Here is a 21,516-nt window from a genome sequence, read left to right as displayed (position 1 = left end):
TACCTATTTCTTGTTCAACTCTTTAAGCTCAAAATTCTCACGTTCTAATGCGAAGTTTTTATTCCTTAGCTCATCAATAATCTTTTTATCAATTAAGCCATTTCTCTTATCATCCTTCAACAACTTCTCATAATCAAAAGCGAATAACTTTGACAAAACCTCAAAAATGCTCATCTCTTTGTAGTTTCTTATATGGGTGAATGCTGGTAGGGACTCACTCTTTCAACTCAAAATTCTCACATTCTAATGCAGAACTCTTATTCCTTAGCTCATCAGTAATATTTTTATCAAGTAAATCATTTTTCTTAACATCCTTTAACAACTTCTCATAATCAAAACCTCAAAAATGCTCATCTCTTTGTAGTTTCTTCTATGGGTGAATCTTGGTGGGGACCCAAGTTCAATTTTGTGTTGAAAAGATATGAGAAACCTAAAAAAATAAAAAATTTAGGGGAAAAGGGATGAAGGAGAAAATGAGTTTTGTCAAAGTTACACGCTTTTGATTGATGGCAATGTGCGTATGAGGAAGAAAAGAAGGGTTGTTCTGAAGCTGAATATGAGCCTTCACTTCAGTGTTTCCACCACCAAAGGCATAGTCATCTATACTCATCAAAAATTTTGTATCATCTTCCAACTTCACAACATACACATTCAATTCTTCAAACTTCCTCTCCAAAGAAATAAATATTGGCAATAAAAGTGGGCAAAAAAATGGTGAAGGAGATGATATGGAAGTATAACTAGAATATGAACCAACAGATGTAACAACAAGAAAATATGAATTGCAATGGAGTTTAAATTGCAAAATCAACAACTTGAATATATTTATTTCCTTGCAAAGTAACAGGTTCCCTAACATGATTTTCAACAATGCTAGTGTGTTTGAAGATGAGAAAGTTGATGACAAAAATGCTTAGGATGAAGAACAATTCCTCAGCTCGTCAATAATATTTTTATCAACTAAGTCATTTCTCTTAACATCATTTAACAACTTCTCCTAATCAAAAAGAAATAAAAAATGAACACATGAGTTAGTAAAACGCTTCTTTAGCAAGTCAGATCTTTTAGATAACATTTAATTGTCAGACAAGGTATGGTTAAAGAATTAGAGATTGCAATTCTCATTGGTGTTTATAGAAAACAAAAATAGGGAATAAAAAGGGCAACAAAAAGGGGAATGAAAATAGGAACAAGATTGAGCAATAAATATTGGTAATAAGAGTGGGCAGAAAAATGGTGAAGGAGATGAAGGAGAAGTTGTCTTTAGAGAAGAAGGTAGAAAAATATAATAAAGAGAACCCTAAAAATTTTAAGAAAAATAGATCAGAGTGAACCCTAAAAATTTTACTCTTCGAAAGATCAGACTTCTACTCTCTTTCTCCATTACACATCAAAAGTGCACACCCACACCAAGATATTACCATTAGGGCTTAACCTTTGCGAATAAAGAAATACTTCACAGCAAGCATCACGTGGTCGACTGCTGCTCCATAGCGGTGGCACATTACCGAGGAAGAAAGGAAGAAAATATGTGATTTAGGGTTTGGGCTCATGGATTTCCTCTTTGGACTAGGTCGAGTTAGTGGCCCAACTCAATTTTTCCTGCAAAAATGCCATTTTTCTACATTTTCCTTCACCTTTTTCCTACCCACTCTCATTGCCAATATTTATTTCTTGCCCATTCTCATTATTCATTTTAATGTTATGTACAATTGTCATTCCCATTCTCATTGCCCATGTAAAGAAAAAAACATAGGGCCTTCCACTCACAGTTACCAAAAAAGATGTATTTTTTGACAAAAATGGTGAAGTAGATGAAGGAGAAGTTGGCTTTAGTAAAGAAGGAAGGAAAATAGAGCAGAGAACCCTAAAAATTTTACCCTTCAAAAAAGGAAAAGTTGGCTGCCTATTCTCACTGCCCATCTCTTGCCTATTCTCACTGCCCATCTTAATGTCTATCTTCATTGCCCAATTATCATTCCTTATTTTCATTGTCCAACTAAACTAGCGATATAAGGCTGTGAACACTTGGCGAGTTCCTCTAGTCAACATCAATGCAGGAGGAGCCCAAATCGGTAAGTCATGTGGTCGGTGAGATAGGAATCCTTGGTTGTTGTCATATGTGAGAAAGAAAAATATGTCTTTGGAGGGAGGAAGCTATTGCCATTGTCGTTACTATCGGGGTGGTGAGAGTTACAAAGAAAAAATAATTGAAGGAAGTGAGGGGTTTGAAAAATATTAATATAAAAACAAATCTCTACAAAGAAGAAAAGAAATAAAAAAATTAACACATGGGTTAGTAAACTCATTTTTATTGCCCAACTAAACTAGTGGTATATGGCTGTGAGCACTTTGGCGAGTTCTTCTGGTCAACATCAATGCTGAAGGAGCCCAAATCGATAAGTCATGTGGTCGGTGAGATAGGAATCCTTGGTTGTTTCCATTTGTGAGAAGGAAAAATACGTCTTTAAAGGGAGGAAGTTGTTGCCGTTGCCATTACTGTCGGGGTGGTGGGGGGTTACAAAGAAGAAATAATTGAAGGAAGTGAGGGGGTTTGAAAAATATTAATAACAACAAATCTCGACCAGGTGACATAAGTCACCTTATACTCTTTGCGACATCTCATTGCCTTAAAAATCTTCTCAGTGTCCTTTACCCATCTCTAAGCTCCCTCAGGGTCAAATTTCTCTTCAAACTTCGGAGGCTTGTGCTTAGTAAACGATGATAGACCACAGTACTCAGCTGACTCAGTGTCCTGGTTATATACCAAGGTCTCCAGGACTTGTGCCATACATGCCAAGATTTCATTTGTAGCTCCAATAGGTCTACTTCAACTAGCCATAATTCTAATTTAAAAAGAAATCAACCAAGCATATCAGTAGCTATTATTCATATTTACACATACATTTATACAGTCAATTTAAGCAATTCAAACAATTCACATCAAATAGGCTATAGTAGCAAACAATCACTTTATATTGTTGTAAAACAAGAATATACGAGCACATAGCACAAATGAATTAGTCTCATACCTTTAGGTTGATTTGGATGAACTGCTCTAATACCAATTTGTAACACCTTAAGTTTTGACTTCTCAAATTTGTGTAATTTTGGAGGACATAAAATAAATTTCAATTAAAACAAATAATATAAAATTTAAAAGAAATTAAAACTTTTTTGTGGATGAATTTGTTTACAAAATTAACAAATAAGTAAAATATATAAAATAAACCTTGACTTAGTAATTACATTATACTGAAACAGTTAAAAAAATATGTAGATACTAAATTCCATTTACATATGAACATTATAATAATTTATAAATTGTTAATCAAAACTAAACTTAGATACACTACCATAAGTTCTTATATATTATTTTTGTATTACAACGGTTGTGCAATATAGATTTACATTTAATATAGAGTTATATAATATTAACTCATAAATGTAAACCTATATATTAAATTCTGTTTATGTATAACATTAAGTATCTATGAATCTAAAATAAATTTAAAAAGAAACAGAATTTTTTTTTTAACATTATATAGTATATCTAAATTCAATAAAACAAAACCATTACAAGATTAAAAGATTATTTTGAAAAACAAAAAATGTAAGCATTTTATGATAAATTAGACAAATAGTTATTACATTAATTTAATCAAACTCGAAATATGTGATTGGCATACATGATTCTTAACATCTAAAACTTGGACACTTACATTATTTTATAAATTTTCATAAAATTTGAGAAAATTGTTTATTTCAAGAATTTAATTAAATAAATAAATTATAAAAATAAAGTTAATAAGTACTTTTTATTTTAACAAGTAATATATATAATTATAAAAATAGTATATATTATCAATGTGCAAATTTTATGAAATTTAATATATAATTATAAAAATAATATAAAATAATTTGAAAGTTGAATTTTTTTTAATATCATATTTTATAAACAATTATTAAATAGTTTATAAGATCAATATAAGTAACAAAAAGTTTTTCTTTTAAGTATATTAACCATGAAAAATTTAATTTATTTCATAAATATATTAATATTTTTAACCAAAAATCTTTAAAATTGAACAGACTATATATTCAGTATATTAAAATCTTTTTTCTTTTAGTTTCTTATTCCTTCCTCAATACTAGAAAATAGTCTCGTCTTAAAAAATATTGTTTTTTTTAAATGATATTTAAACCATAACATAGTTACTAATATGTTGAATGATAAAATAATTCTTTTAAATAAGATATTTTTTAAAACATTTTTTTATATTATTTTAATATCTCTTAGAAGTGTGTCTTATTTACCATCTCGTGCAACTCTTAGCAGTGTGGACAAGGCAAAGAATTGATATCTTATTCTTGGATATCCACATTACTGACTCGTGTATCGTTTTGTGCTGTTTGTTTAAATATTTTGGCTTCAAATTTTTATGTGATGGAGAAAGGCACGAAACATGTTATAGCATGTATGTTTCAGCTACAACAGATGAAATTTGTACTAAGAAAAATTTCATGTCCTCTATTTTCATACAAACATTGAAAAAAAATAAAAGACTTTTAAAGTATGTTTGATTACTGTTTTAAAAATAATTTTTATTTTAAAAATAAAATTAAATACAAATTTATACTAAAATTTATTTTTAAAAATAAAAAATTATATTTAAAACAGTAATAAAATATATTCTTATTTTTAAATTTTTTATTTTATTAAAGATATGAGTTTTGTTATAAAACTAATAATTTGAGTTTAAAAATTTATAATTTTTCATTATAAAAAGTGTGTGAATAAAATAACAATTCTTTTTAAAAAAAAGGCATTTTATTAACAAAGAGAAGAAATCACAAAAGAAATAAAAAGATTAAACCATAAATACATTAAATAATTTCTTAAAAATAATTTCATAAACAAATAAGTAATAATGTAAAACAAAATAAACACAAGTAATCTTCAATTATGTTAATCTTTGTTATTAAAAATGTTAAATTAAATAATAAAATGAGAATGTGTCTCCATAAATTATATATAGCAATCTAAACTAGATACTCAATGCCGCCGTTGGTTTACAATATATTAAAATTATTTTCAGTTTTAATTTTTAAAATTTTTGAATAATTAAATTTCTATATTTGTCTCCTTTCATGATATTTTATTTTTTAATTATTTGAATTTTAAAAATTAATTTAAATAATACTACATATTTTAGATATTAAAATAAAAATTTACTAGTTAAAAAAACAGTTAAATTCAAATTCTGGCAGTTATAAATAAAAATGAATTTTAAAAACAAAAACACTGGACATTCGCAGGTAAGGTCTCTTTCTTTTGGTCGTGGGCATTCGCACGCGAGTTGCATTGGTCCCTCCTCTTGGGGTTGGGCCTGAGCCCACAGTACTTCAGGACAAAAACTTACAAAAAACAAGAAGGGAATATTGAATCTGGATTGCAGTGTTATAGTAAAACTTCAACAATAACTCATTGTCATAATGAGTCATTAGGTTAGCAGTTAAACTAATAAATAAATTATTAGTTAAATTAGATAATAATAATTTAATAATAATAAATCATTTTTCTCTTATTTTTTTGAAATTATAGGAGTTGTTGAAGTTTAACTTATGATTACAATTAATTATATCAAATACTTAAAGTAAAAATTTTGTTGTTAATGATGGTCATACCTACCATAAATGTGTGAACTAAATAATTTTTATTTATTTATTTATTTGTTGACTTGAGATGCAACATTCAGCTTTCTGTCTTTCGTAAAATTTCAATTTTTTATAGTTTTTTTTATTAATTTTTAAAATTTTAGTTTGTGACAATACTATTTTTTACCTGTTATTTTAAAATGATCTTCACATATAATATCAAACGCAGATAGTGAACAACAACCTTCATATACACGATGGTTGTTTTTTTAACTTCTTCATTGTTTTCTTCTTAAACTATATTAATGGGCAATCCACTAGTTTATTTAACAATGTAACCAAAATTTTCTATTTTCAATGCATTTTTCGATCAAATATACTACTTGGATTAGTTAATTTGTCAATTTTTCAATTTGCGGGTTCAATCGGACGATTCAAATTGATTTAGAATATCAATTTTTTTACGTGATTACTGCATGTCAGATTTAAATAAATAGGTAACATTAAATGCTCAAGAAAAATCCTTTCATTCAATAAATCCTTTTAGGTAACAAATATTTCACTTTCCGCTGTTGGTTAGTTTTGCATTGTTACGTATTAGAATAATACCAACAAAAAAAAAAAAAAGTTCTTAACCAAAGATATTAAAAAAAGAAAATTATTTTTTACAAAAACAAATGTCTACTAAAATTATTATTTACAAACCTAAGATAAATATGACAATTAAACATTTAGGGTATGTTTTATTTTTCTTTTAAAAAGATTTTTTTATTTTTTATTTTTTATTTTAAATAATTTATACTATATTTAGAAAAAAAATTAAAAAAAATTAAAAAGAGAAATTAAACATACTCTTAATATGCATTAATTTTAAATTACAACATACTTAATTTGTTTAAAAGAAATTTTTCTTTAAAAAGTTATTATGTTATTAATTAATTACTTAATATAAGTTTATAAAGAATAAATTAGTCAAATCAAAACATTATCCTAATAATAATTTCACATTTAGAATGTGAGAGTATCACTGACCGAATTTAGTCAACATTAGAAATGGATGCCAAATAACCAGATAGAAAAAGATATTTTCTTTCTTAAAATACAGTTTATTTTTTTATTGTGAAATTAATTTTCATTCTCATTAATAAATAGAAGTGGGAGAGCCCACATCCTAAATTTAGATAAACAAAAAAATAAAAAATAAAAAATACAAAAGCAATCACTATAGACATTGGTTTTTCCTGTGGGTAACTAAGCACGTTACCATTAAGGAACAAGCATCGTGGATTCCTGGTCTTGGACAGTTGTGGATTGAGAACTCCGAACCTGAATCGGAACCGGAAGGGATTGGGATGGGTTTCACAGAATCGACCTCGCTCCTCCCTTCAGGTTCGGCCACACGAAGCAAGAATGTTCCAGAAGACAAATGGCAATTAACATACATAGTGTATTTCACCCTCGGCCTCGGTTACCTTCTCCCTTGGAACGTGTTCATCACCGCCGTTGACTATTTCTCCTACCTCTACCCCGATGCCAGCGTTGACCGCATCTTCGCCGTCTTTTGCATGCTCATCGGTCTCGTCGGAATCTTCCTCATCATCCTCTACAGCCACAACTCTGACGCACATGTTAGGATCATCGATGGTCTCGCTTTGTTCTTCGTTTCTCTTCTCATCGTTCCCCTTCTCGATACCTTCTGCGTTCAGGGCCGGGTCGGGCTCTATGCCGGCTTCTACGTCACCGCTGGCGCGGTTGCCCTTTCCGGCGTAGCCTATGCGCTTGTCCAGGCTCCATTGTTGGTTATGTCGGCGAGTTGCCGGAGAGGTACATGCAAGCTGTCATCGCCGGCACTGCTGCTTCTTGTAGTTAGTTGGTTACTAGCAATGATTTCTTTTCTTATTACAAGGTAATGAATTAATGAATAATAAAACGCACAAAATGGAGCTTGAGTTTTAGATGAAACTTAATGAGCATATTTGGATTCATGTTTAAATGACTTTTATTTAAACCCTAAATTTTACTTAGTTATAGGGATGTATGTTTGAATAAACATTACTAGTTATAGTTTGTGTGTTAAATCCGCGGTTACAGATTTTTAATGTTTTTCCAAATGCTCGTTATGTTTGGCAGATGACCAATTTAGGGCTTAGTCAATGTCAACCAATTAGGCAGGGTTCATTTTGGTGTGATTTTGATAGTTCATGGTTTTAGGTTTTTAGTACCCTATAATCTGAAGCACATTAATATGCTGGATTTTAGGTACGTATGCCACTATTTTGTCAAAGATCATAGATGTATTTCTGTTTATTGAAGTTGGGTAGGGTACATGGTTCTTCTTTTTTCACTATGGATGGATGTTTTGACTTCAGGGGTGCTTTGTGCGGTTCTGAGGATATTTACAAAAGCTGTTTACCCACAAGATGCCTTAGGCCTGCAAAAGAGTGCAAATCTTTACTTTGCTGTATCAATTGTAATTGTGTTCATATGCATGGTTTTCTGCAACTTGGTGCACAGACTTCCTGTTATGAAGTACTATAATGAACTTAAGGTTCAGGCGGTTGCTGCCAATGAAGATAATGATCCCTTGACGGGAGCTGTCTGGAGGTCAACTGTCTGGAATATTGTCGGAAGAGTCAAGTGGTATGGGTGCTCATTTATGTTGTGACTCTGGCTATATTTCCTGGTTATGTTACTGAGGATGTGCACTCTCAAATTCTTAAGGATTGGTACCCAATTATCCTAATTGCTAGTTATAATGTGTTTGATCTTGTTGGCTAGTGTCTCACTGGCGTATACCTCAGAGAATGCAAAAATTGTAATAGGTGGTTGCATAGCAAGATTGTTGTTCCCTCTCTTCTTAGGGTGCTTGCATGGTCCCAAATTCTTCCGAACTGAGATTCTCGTGACAATACTGACTTGCCTGTTAGGGCTTACTAATGGCTACTTAACCAGTGTATTGATGATTTTGATTCCTAAAACTGTAAATTTGCAGCATGCAGAGACGGCAGGGATTGTGAGTGTATTATTCTTAGTTTTTGGTCTGGCTGCTGGGTCTATTATAGCTTGGTTTTGGGTCATCTGACCAAGCAATTTGCATTAGTCAGGGGACCCGATACTCACATGTCTTATGGCTTCACTATATCAGAATTCAAAACTGTGATGGATTTTCTTAATTTGTTTACTGAATATGTGAAAGTTTGTAAGCTTATCTGTTAATAAATAATAATGTTCATCAAATAATGAGCTATTGTCGTTGAACTGTCAAGGAGTAATATTCTGTTCTTACTTTACCAAGGGATCACCCTTTTAGGCAGCTGTTGGGTACCTTTATCTCGGTTCATCCCGTGCTTTGATAAAAGACGTGTTGAGAAAGTAAAGCCCGGGTAGGCATGATCTGTCTGGAAATTTAAGTTTTTGATCCTTAGTTCTCAAGAAATATAAATACATTCCATAAAGTAATTTAGCTACTTCAGATGCCACTGTCACTTACTACAAAAGGAACCTTGTAATTGTAGTGGTTTTGAAGACTACCCAGACAAATTCCTGGAATAAATTCGTGGGACCCAATGATAGAGAATGAGTGAAATGTTTGCCTTTGAGTAATGCCTGTTAGATAGGTTTTCCTTGGAATACCTATAAATTGTTATTGTAAAATAAGTTTATGGCTGCTGTGCTCTGAAGAGTCTCACTTTAATATTTCATCTGTCCCCTCCTGGTTTTTCTAGCATTTGGATTTTGCATGAACGTAAATATAAATAATAACTTCGTTCTTGTGGAATATGATGAGATAATAAAAGGACTACGTGCCCCTAAGCTAATTACTGACGGGGCGTCCCTCATTTCCCCAGCAGGTTCTGGTAATTTGATCTCTCTCCCCTCTCAGTAAAAAATTATAACGTGTTTTCAGATCAATAATTAACATTGATTTTAAGAACTCAGAATTCCAAGCTCCAGGGCTCTACAACATTTTGGCCTTTCTTTCGTTGAAATTTCAAACTTCAACTCATGGTAAACAAATCAGGTGGGTCCACAACACCATTACCTGCTTCCTTGGTTGTAACTGAGTGAGAAGTCAGCTGCCTCGAAGCCAAAGCAATTTCTCTCTAGTCTAAACACCAAAGCCTTATCGTTTTCCTTTAGTGTCTCAACAAAGCAGGGAATTATAAACACTAGACAACTATCATTACATTTCTTCCACTTTTTCACGTTCTGAAAAGATCACAAATCACAGCATCATGGTTGATATGCTAGGTTCGTTTGTCTCTGCCTTCCTACAAGTGCGGTTGGCTAGGGTAGCTCATCGTGAGCTTTTAGAATTCTTCTGGGGCAACCATCTTGATGAGGCACTTCTAGGGAAGTTGAAGATGCTTTTGCTGTCTGTCGCTACCGTGCTTAAGTGATGCTGAGGAAAAATAGTTTATTAATCCATCGGTGAAAGAATGGACTTAAAAATGCTGCCTATGATGCTGATGATGTATTGGATGAGATTGCCACGAAAGCCATGCAAGATAAGATCAATTCTGGGTTTCACACCACCTTAGATAAGGTAAGAGGTTATGCTTCTTCTCTCAATCCATTTGCTGAATGAGTTAAAGCAAAAGTTGAAAAGATAGTTGAGAGGTTGAAATCTATAATAGAGCATAAAGATGTTCTTGGTCTTAAGGAAAGCAGTGTAGGTAAATCACTGACACTCCCGTTAGCATCAGCTACAACTTTGGTGGATGAACATCGAGTGTTTGGTAGAAACGCTGATAGAGAGAAGAATATTAATTTTCTGCTATCTGGCAATTCCAATGAAGAAAGGGTGTCTGTGGTTGCTATGTTGGGATGGGAGGGGTAGGTAAGACGACTCTTGCTCAGATTTTGTGCAATGATGCGCAGTTGAGGAATCATTTTCAATCAAGAGCATGGACCTCTGTTTCAGAGACATCAGATGTGTATGAAATGACCACAAAGTTTTTGAGGCAAAAGTTTTATTACGACCGCAACTATCATAAGGCCCCTTATCCTTTTGGATGCATATTTATTTCACAAAATGCATGCTACTACATAGCAACCTAATTAACTAGCAACACATAAATTTCTGGTAATAGGATTCAATAATTGAAATAGAACCCGTTTGAGAAACAAGATAAAAATATGGAAAAGTAAAAAATAACAATTAGATTTGATAAATCAGAATCAAACAAAAAAATATTATCCTCTCAGCATGTGTCTCAATAAATACAATAATCAATCACATATTACCAAATGTGGGGTTGATGATGTTTGTATGGAGAAAAAGTCAACGTAAGAACCACATATGGCAAGTAGAGCGCTTCCATTGATGTATGATAAAATTCATTTATCATCATGTCATCTTTCTTTAATGCAGCTGTGTGCAGTGCAGTTTGTAATAGACAACATACTTCATTTCCAGTTGCGATGTCGAAGGATAAAGACGCCATCAATCTGTCATGCACCTTCAAATGTCACATTAGGTCAGCATATCATTTTCAGCTTTTTTAGAGCAAATAATATTATCTAACTAATTTACATTTAAAATATATTAGAGATGTGATTAAAAAATCAGTTATGCTCCACACATTCCTAAATGTTTGATTCTATCATTTTTTCCTCAATAGGTGCCACCAAGGTAAAGGATAATATTCTCATAGATTGTTAGATTCAAACTTACTATGTCATTTTCTTTTTTAGATTCAAACTTACTGTGTCGTTTTCTTTTCTTCTCACAAAAGAAATTCATATAAGGAAAACATAGAAATACATAGGTTTAAGTTTTCCTATTTCAATAGAAGAGAAGAGGATAGTTCAATACAGCATTGTAAAGAAAACTGAATATTAGACAACATAGCATCGCATATGGCTATGCAGTAATTTATATTGTCGAGATACAATTTAAGTCAACAATTCTGAGAAAGACTCAATAAAAATATATTATTTTCTTTTAAAAGCTTTAAGAAATCTTTGTAAAACCACTGAGATACGCATAAATTTGCATCTTTCTTCAAGTAAGGACCAGAAATAACTTCTTGTTACTGAATAATAGGAAAATTAAGAAATATGCATCCAAGACAAAATATGAAATTAAATGAAATGACATACCTATCAACAAAACTAACTTCAGGGACTCTGTGAGGCACTTTCTTAGTTTCCCGCTTTTTTCTGGATTTTGTCCTTCCAGGAATGACCAAACCACATTTCTGTGAAATTGAAAACAATCTTAGGATGGCTGTATGCTCAACCAAAAATAGAAAACTTTATGATTAAATATGAAAGGCGCTCAACATAGTATAATTACAAGAGTGAGTTAAAAATGTATTGATAAAATATTCTTAACATAGTCCTGAAATCATGACTGTGACCTTAATGCATGTGACATAAAGAATGCCATACATATGGAAATAACTATATTTCCCATAATGTAATATAAGCTATATAATGTTAGCATTTAGTGACCCCTGTCCCACCTTATTGTTTCATTAATAAACTTTGAATTGCAAACACAACAACCAAGTAAATGAAAGGGAGAGAAATGAGAGACAAATAAAGAATTGCACGCCAAAAGCAACATGGAAGATAAAGAAGAAAAAGTAAAGTAGAAGCAAACAATAGTCAAAAAATACTGGACATTAGGGTTTTCTGGTCCAAACATCAAGATAAGAAGAGAGAAATAGAACCTGAAGCAGACCTTGCACATGTTGCATATGAACTTTCTTCAAAAGGTAAGACAAGTCTCACCACTAAGCTACCTGAAAGATGGGGAGAAAAAACATTTATCATGTTTCTCAATAAAAATAAGAAACGCTCTTAATGCAATCAAAATTAGAATAAAATAACTAAGCTTTCTAGTACAAATTATCCAAACGAAATACCAACCTAATTTGTCCAAAAGGCCATACACAGCTTGATTATATGGTGTATCCAACCATACAAGTACTATGATCATTAAATTCTGAATCAGCTGCATTTAGAGGGAGACATCTGTTTGAGATATAAAACGTTTCTGGATCTCCACCGTAAAGCTGAAATTTATAGAAGAGTTGATCCATGATAGCTTCTTCGTTTCAGTCCATCAATTCTATGACTTTAATTTAATCATTTTCTTGATTTTCTATGACTTTACTTTCTGTGATTGCTGTTGGTCATTGAATTGCTTTGATTCATCTGAACGGCCTTCAATTCATCAAGAATGTAGTTGTTTAAATGAGCAAAGTAGAATACAATACTTGGTCTGACGATCCACTGTTCTAATGTTTATGAACAAATGTCATTAAGAAAAACAAAACAAAACAAAATCAAGTAATCAACAGCAATTTGCAGAGACAACAGTAATTAGCAGAATATAAATCAGGAATCAACCTGTCTTTAGCATGTTGCAAGAATAATAGAAAAAACAATCTGTCTGCTTAACGACAAGGAAGGTAAAGATCAAAATCACTGGCCTCTTACAATTACAGTTTGCTTGACAATATACATCGTCAAGCACTGTAAAAAAGTAGCTACTGTCTCCACCATCAGCAGTAATTCAAGCAAGACCAAATTCTATTAAAGAATATACAAAGGCTCAGCCAGCTCCAAAATGCAAAACCTGGCATAACAATTGAGCTTCGTTGATAAAATTCTAGAAATACTGTGGAGTGATGTTTTCAGGAGTTGTTCTACTATGTTTGGTTCCATATGTTTTGAAGCGAGATAAGATTATGGAAAATACTATTGATTATTCATAACAAAAAAAAAAGTATGCAGATGACAAAAGGCTACATTAGATTACCATTGATCAAGAAAGCTTTCACAAGTGGACTAAAATAGCCTATTTCTTGCCACCAGAAGACATAAAGGCAAGCTACAACTGTAATAATTAGTCCAAGTGGGAGCCTCATCCACACTACTTTCGTTAGCTTCAAACATCTTTCTCTGAATTGCCATCACTATGTAAAATAAAATAAAAATTATATTACAAATAGAGCTCACTCAAGAGTATAGGAAAAAATAGAATTACAAAAATAAAATTAATAAAAGATATAAACCCTTAATTCACATTATTTAAATTACAATACTTTTGGAATAAATAATACTATGAACTATCAAAGAACTGGGAGACTCAATTCAACATTTTACTAGCCCTTTCAACCAAACTGAAAAAATAGTTTATATGCACTATATCTGGACAGTAAAATAGTTTATCCAAAGCATCTTAAAACAATAAGCACTCACCTATGATGCCATAGCTTTAAACCTAACACAAAATTCATATTCTTTTGAAGCATGTTGGAGATAAACATTGATCATACAAGCACAGTCAAAGGGAGTTAAAAGAACTAACAAACCCCTTTATCACCAAGCATGGAAGAACCCAATCACTAAGGAGGATTTGAGCAAGGAAACTATATTAAACTAAACTAAACTAACTCAATGGTCGGAACTCTGAGAATTAAGATGGAAACAAGACAGAAAGAATCAAGAGAGCAGAGCAGAACTGTATTATTGAAACAGAGAACAGAAAAAATAGAGCAGAATTCTCCCCAAAGGTTTCCCCTTCAGAAAGGATCTCTCCTTTCACTCACTCACAAAATTGTCAACTACACCAAATGCCCTTTCCCCAATATGATTTCCCCTTTTGTCCAACCAAATCTAACAAGTCTAGCTAATGGACCTGTCCTTGATCAGTGTCCTTATTCAGTACTGACTTCATATCATAACAGCTGACAAGAAATGCAGATAAAAGATTCTTAAACACATTCATTACATAATAGAATTAGCAAAACATAAGGATTACCATTTCATGTCCATTCGCAAGCATGCTCGTTGAAAGCCCTACCAGCTAAGAAATAAAAAACATGCGACAAACAGATGAAGCTGCACTGCATACGGCTGCATTAAAGAAAGATGACATGATGGTAAATCAATTTTATCATAAAGCTTGTGATGCAACTTAGAATGCAAAAAACCACAAACATATACCAAAAATGGAAGGCAAATAAAGAAATGTAGAAATAAGGCAGGAGACAAAAATGTAAAAGAAAAACATATCTTTTAAGTTTGAATTTACAGTTATGCACACACACGAGGTAGAAACGGCAATAACAATTCATCAGAGTTTGAAAAAAAAACTGTTAACGTATAGTCATCTTCTGTAAAATGCCTTACAATCCATGTATTGAATATACAAGTGGGGTTCCTTTTGACAAGAACTGAGTAGCTGGATTCAAAGGAAAGGGGAGATATCAAATCAAATAACTCAAATTGCAATATACAAAGCTTCCACAGTGATAACTCAATAAATAAACTTCAAGTCCATGTCCAACATATTTTAAATGTAAATTAGTAAGATAATTTTATTTGCTCTAAAAAAGCTGAAAATGATATGCTGACCTAAAAGATATTTGAAGGTGCATGACAGATTGGTGGTCTTTATCCTTCGACATAGCAACTGGAAATGAAGTATGGTTGGGTCTTTTATGTTATCTATTACAAACTGCAAACTGCACTGCACACAGCTGCATTAAAGAAAGATGACACGATGGTAAATGAATTTTATCATAAAGCGTACGATGCAACTTAGAATGACAAAAAACCACCTGAAAGTAGGAGTTCTGTGATGTTGCTTAATCCACAATGGTTGAATGGGGTATGCGAGAGAGAAGCTTCCGATTTGTGCCCCTCTCAAGCAGAGGCTTTAGCAGTGAACATCCCTTAACAATAAGAGTAAGAAGGGAGTCCGCCAGTCCCTGCAGAGGTACAGATTCAAGCTGATCACAATCCTTGATCTTCAGATACTCAAGAGAAGTAAGGTGTTGAATATGGTCCAGCAATGAAAGCTTCATAAGTCTACTGATGGAGAGTGACTGGAGTTTGGGAGCAGGAAGACATTCAGAGAGGCAGACCAGGTTTGGGCAATCCTTAAGTTTCAAAGTCTGTAGACACTCTGATGAAATTGAGGAGGACTTGAGGCTGCCACAATCTTGGATATGGAGTTCTTGGAGAGAAGTGAAGAAGCTGAATGGAAAAGAGACAAGAGAATCACAGCTACTCTTTAAATGTAATTTCTCAAGGGAAGCAAATTTGTTCTCAGAGTCCCCAATCTGGATTAGTTGCAACTTCTTGCAGTCTGCTAACTCTAGTTCTCTCAACATTGGAACCCTTGGCAGCGAATTCTCTAGGTTTGGACATCCAGAAATCAACAGGTTTTCCAAGGAAATTAGGCAGCTTGGTAGCTTTCCAGTAAGCCAGGGACATCTTTTCACGTGAAGTTGTACAAGTGAAGGAAATTCTCTACCCTCAACTACAACCGGCAGCCATTCCTTCCACTGCAGCATATCCTCAAACTTAAGGATTTCCAGTGACCTGAAAGGTTCAATCAGGTTCCCATAGAATTCTGGACCAATCATTTGCAAACTATTGAATTTTGTTAAGCGCAGCTCCATGAGAGAAGGCAACTGTCCCAAAGATGGGAGGGACGTGCAATTCAGTCAATGAGATTTAAAAACACCAAGTTAGATAACAGAGAGTTTCCCAACCAGATAGGAAGGGAACCACCAAAGTTCTTGATAATGAGCTTTTTCAAATATTCATGTGGTTGCAGTAGATGGAGCACGTCTGTCTCATTCTGTATGTCATGATTCACCGTTGTCCATTTGAATTGCAATTTCACTAGATATTTTTTACTCTTCAAATTTGTCAGTGAAGCATCTGCAGCATCTATCACATTTTGCAGATTTGTAAGAGTAAGTGAACCATGAAGCTCTGAAAGCTCACCCAACTCACTAACCTGAGATCCACTGTCTCTGCCTATAAAAAAATCCGTCAATACCTGGAGAGCTTTCAATTCATTGAAATTCAAAGGCATCTCTGATAACTTAGTTCCATTGATGTCCAGACAGCGCAAATTGACAAGCTTGCACAAGTTAGACGGTAAGTCCTTGAGACGAGAACAATGAGAGAGTAGAAGTGTCTCTAGGTTATACAGCGAGCCAACATCATATGGAAGCTGGGTGATTGAAGTGTAAGAAAGATCCAAATACCGAAGATACTTAGGTTTTCCAATTGAATCTGTCATTCTATCCATGTGATAACAAGACAGAGAAAGTGCTCGCAGACGTTTCAGCTTGGGCAACAGTTCTGAAACATTGAACAACTCCTCTGTAGTAGAAGACAAGTGAATGACCGAGGACTTGCAAAATAGAAAAGTTCTCAGTTGCACAAGTTCTGTAGAGTCATCCAATCTCCCAGCAATTACATTTTTGTTTCCTGGGAAGGACACATAACGAGTTTTTGCAGATACTTTCTGTTGGAGGTCGTCCTCTAGGGTACAAGTAAATTCTCCTGCAACATATTGGGCTAGGTCGTGGAGCAGATCAGGCATTACAAAACAATCTTTTTTCTTTTCTACCTGTAGAAAAGACCTCGAAAGTAACTCGTTAATGTACTTGTTTCCAACATCTTCCATTCGCCAAGCACTTTTTGGCTGTGCAATGAGACCTTCAGCCATCCACAAACCTATCAAACACTTTCTGTGAATTTTATATCCCCTGGGGAATACAGAACAGTAGGCAAAACATCGCTTCATATGAGAAGGCAGATTGTTATAACCCAACATTATACTTGGAACCAAATTGATGCTTGGTAGGTCCCACAGCTTACTTGTCAATACACGATCCCATTCTTCAGTAGCTGGCAAGGAATGTAAGAGACTACCTAACATCTTTGCTGCCACGGGTAGACCACAGCACTTTCTAACTATTCTTTGTCCTATCTTTTGTAAAGTTGAACATGCACTGAGATTTCTATTTTTAAATGCATGATCTACAAATAACTTCCAACAATCTTCGTATTCTAGATAAGAGAGAGAATGAGTCAGAGAAGCACCGAGGATAGATGCAGTTGAGAATGTGCGTGATGTCACAATGATTTTACTACCACTGCTTGCAATAAAAGGCTTCTTGATAATATCCCAGTCAAAAAATCCATCTAAATCATCCAAGATCATTAGAAACCTTATTCCCTCTGTTATCTCTTTTAGTTTAACCTGGAGTAGGTTAAAGTCTGTTGTAGAGCACGGGTTCACAGTGACAGCTTCATAAATTTTGCTGGTTATCCCATAATAATCCAATCCATATGAAACGTGGACCCACACTCTTAGAGGAAAATGTGCCTTCACCTCCTCTTGATTGTATACAAGCTGAGCAAGAGTGGTCTTGCCAATTCCTGCTACCCCAACAATTGCAACAACAGAAGCACCTTGTTCATCACTTGCATTTGCTGATAGTAAAAAGTCAGTAATAATTTTTACATCGTTGTCTCTTCCGTGTATATGAGATGCATTGACCAGAGAAGATGTAGGCTTGGAATATGGAAGTAACTCCTTTCTAACACTCTCTTCTTCTAGACCAAGAAAATCCTTTTGTTGTGCTACTAATTCAAGTGCCTCTATTATCTTCTCAATCTTAGCATTTACTCCTGTGCTGAATGGATTCAGAGAAGAAACAAAACCCAGCATCTTGTCCAATTGAGATTCATCCTGTAAAGTCTGAAAAGTAATTTTATCTACCAAGTCTTCTGCATCATAGACTACCTCTCTCAGTTTGTCCACCCATTTTTTTACAAATGGATCAACTGCCTCTTTCTCTTCAGCATAAGCAAGAACTGAGTTCACAGACATCAACCACGTTTTCATCTTCTCCAAAAGGGACAGGTCCAGATCATTCTTTCTAAAAAAATCCACCACTTCACGCACAGCCATTCTCTCAAGGAGAACCGCAAAGATGGCAGATAGCACTGGCCCAACAACATCAACCATTATGCAAGATTGGGTCAAACTTCTGTCCCTGATGTATTAGGTGCCTGTGTTAAGGTAGAAAGGTTTAAGAAAGCAATCAGAAAAATAAAATGGAAGAAAGTAGGTACTATACCTCTCTGTTCTCGGCTGGATGATAAATGCTTACTCTCTTACCGGAAAGGCAACCCAACGAAAAGAGTCTTAGTCCACCACAGCTTCGTCCCAAAGCTTCAATGGAGATGCGGAGCTGAAAAAGTGGGAGTTACAGTAAGTTCTTCTCAAGCCAAACCTTCCGAATGGAGGCGCTGGGTTTCTCTGGACTACTCTTCCTCCATTACCCTTGACATGAGAGGTATATCATTACCTTTTATCTCATTTCCATTTTGTTTATGCAGCTGGAATAACAAGTCGAACAACTTCCTCTATTGAACGAGTATGGCTTCTTGGACTAAAGCCCTAACATCGAGAAAGAGAAAGTTCCGATGAAAGTTTTCCAAGCATTATATTGCTAACGACATTTGAAGAAAAAGATGCTCGATATTCATGAACAAACTAAAAAGTGAAGGATGGAGGGAGAATGCAGGAGGAAGACGAAGAGGAACAGTGGCAACATAAAATAAAGTTTTACTTCTAATATTAATTTTTAAATTTATTTTTATATTAAAATTATTTTTTATATATATTATTCATAATTTTTTTTAAAAAATACTATTACAAAAATATTTTTTTAAAAATTTTAATTTAATTTTTAATGTTAAACATAATATCATTTTTATTTTTAGAGATGTAATAAAAAATACTTCATAATTTATAGTAATTCTTTTTTCATGAAATTGATTTTAACAAATAAAATATTTTTTATTTTTTATTAAATTTTTTTTCATATTTTATTTTTTTATAATAAAGTTTTACTTTTAATATTAGTTTTTAAATTTATTTTTGTATTTTCCATAATTTTTAAAAAAATAATATTACAAAAATATGTTTTTAAAAATTTTAATTTAATTTTTAATGTTAAATATAATATCATATTTATTTTTAGAGATGTAATAAATACTTCATAATTTATAGTAATTCTTTTTTCATGAAATTGATTTTAAAAAATAAAATATTTTTCTTTTTTATTAAAATTTTTTTCATATTCTTTTTTGATGCATTTTTTCTTTTCTTTTTCTAATTCTCTTTCTTTTTAGCTTCAAAAACATTATTATTATTTTTTAATATTATTTTATTTTATTTTTCACTTTTCTTATTAATATGTACATTTTTGTTCTTTATTCATCAACCTATTTTTAGTTATGCTTATCCATGCTCATACTTTTAAAAATTTTCACTTCTTCTTTAATAGTTTTCAAATTAAACAATACACAAATATTGGTAAACAAATAAATACATATATAAATTATTTTATATTCTCTAAAAGTTTTTTTTTTAAATTTTTACATAATGCGGTCACTTTTGTTAGTTTTTAGATTTTTCTTGATATTAAAATTATTTTTTTTATAATATACTAACAATAAATAAACAAAATAATACTATAAAAATGTCATTAGATAAATAATTTAATTTATTTTTTAAATTCAAACGTAATATCATATTTATTATTAAAAATATTAAAATATTAGCATAATAATCATTTTTAAAAATATAATCAAACTAAAAATTTAATTTAAATACATATAGTGTAAAAAAATTTTACATTGTCATAAAATAATACATTATAATATTAGCAAACGATTTATTTTTAATATGAAAATTATATTTACAATTAATTGATATTTTTTGATGAAATATATATATATATATATATATATATATAATTTTATTTTCTTTCTTATTATCATTATTTATGTTGATATTTTATATGAAATATATATATATATATATATATATATTATTTTATTATCTTTTTTCCTATCATTATTAATTATTATATAATAATTAAATTTTAACTCATGTATTATGAATTAAAATTTATAAAAATAAGTAAATAAATTTTTAATTTATTTTAATAGATTAATTTATTTTAATTATTATTTTTTATTAGAATAGTTTTTATTATTAAAGTTCACTAAAGATATAATGTTAATTAATTTTGATGTTATACTTTCTTCGTATCTATTTTATTTTTGTTTTTATTTTTTACATTTCAACTAAATATCAAAGAATTTTTTATTACTAATTTTTAATATTTAATATTTATTATTTATTCTTTTTCTTTGAGGTATACTAATTTTTTTAATATTCTATCTTGTGCTAATTGTTATTATTTAATTTTGTAAAATAAATTCATTTCAACGTATTGCAATGGTTAGTTTTTTTAATATATTTGGTAATTGTCATACAAAATTAGTTTTTTGGTCTTGTTTTGTTTTAAGTGTTTGTAAAATAAAATAAAATAAAATACTATTTTAATGTAAAATTAAATAAAAATATTCTATAATTTTAATTAATGTAAAGTTATAACTTCTTTTTCTTTATTTCTTAATATCTTGATTCTTCCTGTCGATCCGCTAAGCCTACTCTTTTTAGTATTAATGTCTTGCTATAAGTGAGTGTATGTATGTGAGAAAGAAGAAAGAATTATATATAAAAAAAATTGTTATAGTCTTTTCCGTGTAAGGAATGTTGTTTTATATATTAAATAATCCTACCATTTCATACAGAAGAAAGTAAACTTTAAATTGTTATCATTATTTAATATTGTAAAAAAAAATTATTTTCAATGTGTTGGCATGTAAGCCAAAAAAATGAGAAATTGTTATTCTTAATATTATATACAAAACTAGATTTTAAGTCCAGTTTTATTAAGTGCTGGTAAAATAAAATAAAATAATATTTTAATGTAAAATTAAATAAATATAGTTCAAAATTTTAAGGTAAAAAAAATACATATATATTTTTATGTTAAAGGATAAAAACTCAAATATAAAATTTAAAATATCTTTCATATGTAAAATAATGGGTAAATCAATAAATTCTTCTTACTATCATTAGGAATTAGTATATTTAAAATTATTACTAATTAAATAGAAACAAGTTTGGTAAAATTTATCAAAGAAATAATTTGTCAAATAATA

The 21,516-nt window shown here is 31.4% G+C and overlaps 2 protein-coding genes and 1 pseudogene across 2 annotated transcripts; 1 reads left to right on the top strand and 2 right to left on the bottom strand.

The window, feature by feature from the left end:
• The first annotated feature begins 2,054 nt into the window (after positions 1-2,054).
• LOC113866070 lies at positions 2,055-8,772 on the top strand (annotated as a pseudogene).
• Positions 8,773-10,805: 2,033 nt separating this feature from the next.
• LOC113866351 (putative disease resistance RPP13-like protein 1) lies at positions 10,806-17,192 on the bottom strand. The gene is made up of 9 exons (XM_027501230.1): positions 15,240-17,192; positions 15,034-15,148; positions 14,438-14,532; positions 13,433-13,589; positions 13,021-13,249; positions 12,538-12,903; positions 12,339-12,410; positions 11,764-11,861; positions 10,806-11,120 (listed from the first exon to the last, which is right to left on the bottom strand). Exon 1 carries the CDS (start codon positions 17,147-17,149, stop codon positions 16,127-16,129), a length of 1,023 nt encoding a protein of 340 aa, XP_027357031.1. The 5' UTR covers positions 17,150-17,192; the 3' UTR covers positions 10,806-11,120; positions 11,764-11,861; positions 12,339-12,410; positions 12,538-12,903; positions 13,021-13,249; positions 13,433-13,589; positions 14,438-14,532; positions 15,034-15,148; positions 15,240-16,126.
• Positions 17,161-18,457, bottom strand: LOC113866069 (putative disease resistance RPP13-like protein 1). Its single transcript, XM_027500959.1, has 2 exons — positions 17,302-18,457; positions 17,161-17,189 (listed from the first exon to the last, which is right to left on the bottom strand). Exons 1-2 carry the CDS (start codon positions 18,455-18,457, stop codon positions 17,161-17,163), a joined length of 1,185 nt encoding a protein of 394 aa, XP_027356760.1.
• Between the last annotated feature and the right edge of the window lie 3,059 nt (positions 18,458-21,516).

Source organism: Abrus precatorius, unplaced genomic scaffold (assembly GCF_003935025.1).
Source record: "Abrus precatorius isolate BTA unplaced genomic scaffold, Abrus_2018 Scaffold4, whole genome shotgun sequence".
Lineage (NCBI taxonomy): Eukaryota > Viridiplantae > Streptophyta > Magnoliopsida > Fabales > Fabaceae > Abrus > Abrus precatorius.
The sequence above is the reverse complement of the archived record's forward strand: the minus strand, read 5'-3'. Positions and strand labels throughout refer to the sequence as shown.

Coding starts and splice junctions, on each gene's coding strand:
- LOC113866351 (XM_027501230.1), bottom strand. CDS start 17,149: ATGGCTGAAGGTCTCATTGCACAGCCAAAAAGTGCTTGGCGAATGGAA.
- LOC113866069 (XM_027500959.1), bottom strand. CDS start 18,457: ATGGTTGATGTTGTTGGGCCAGTGCTATCTGCCATCTTTGCGGTTCTC. Junction 17,190..17,301: donor ATGGGATCGTGTATTGACAA/GTAAGCTGTGGG, acceptor TGTATTCCCCAG/GGGATATAAAATTCACAGAA.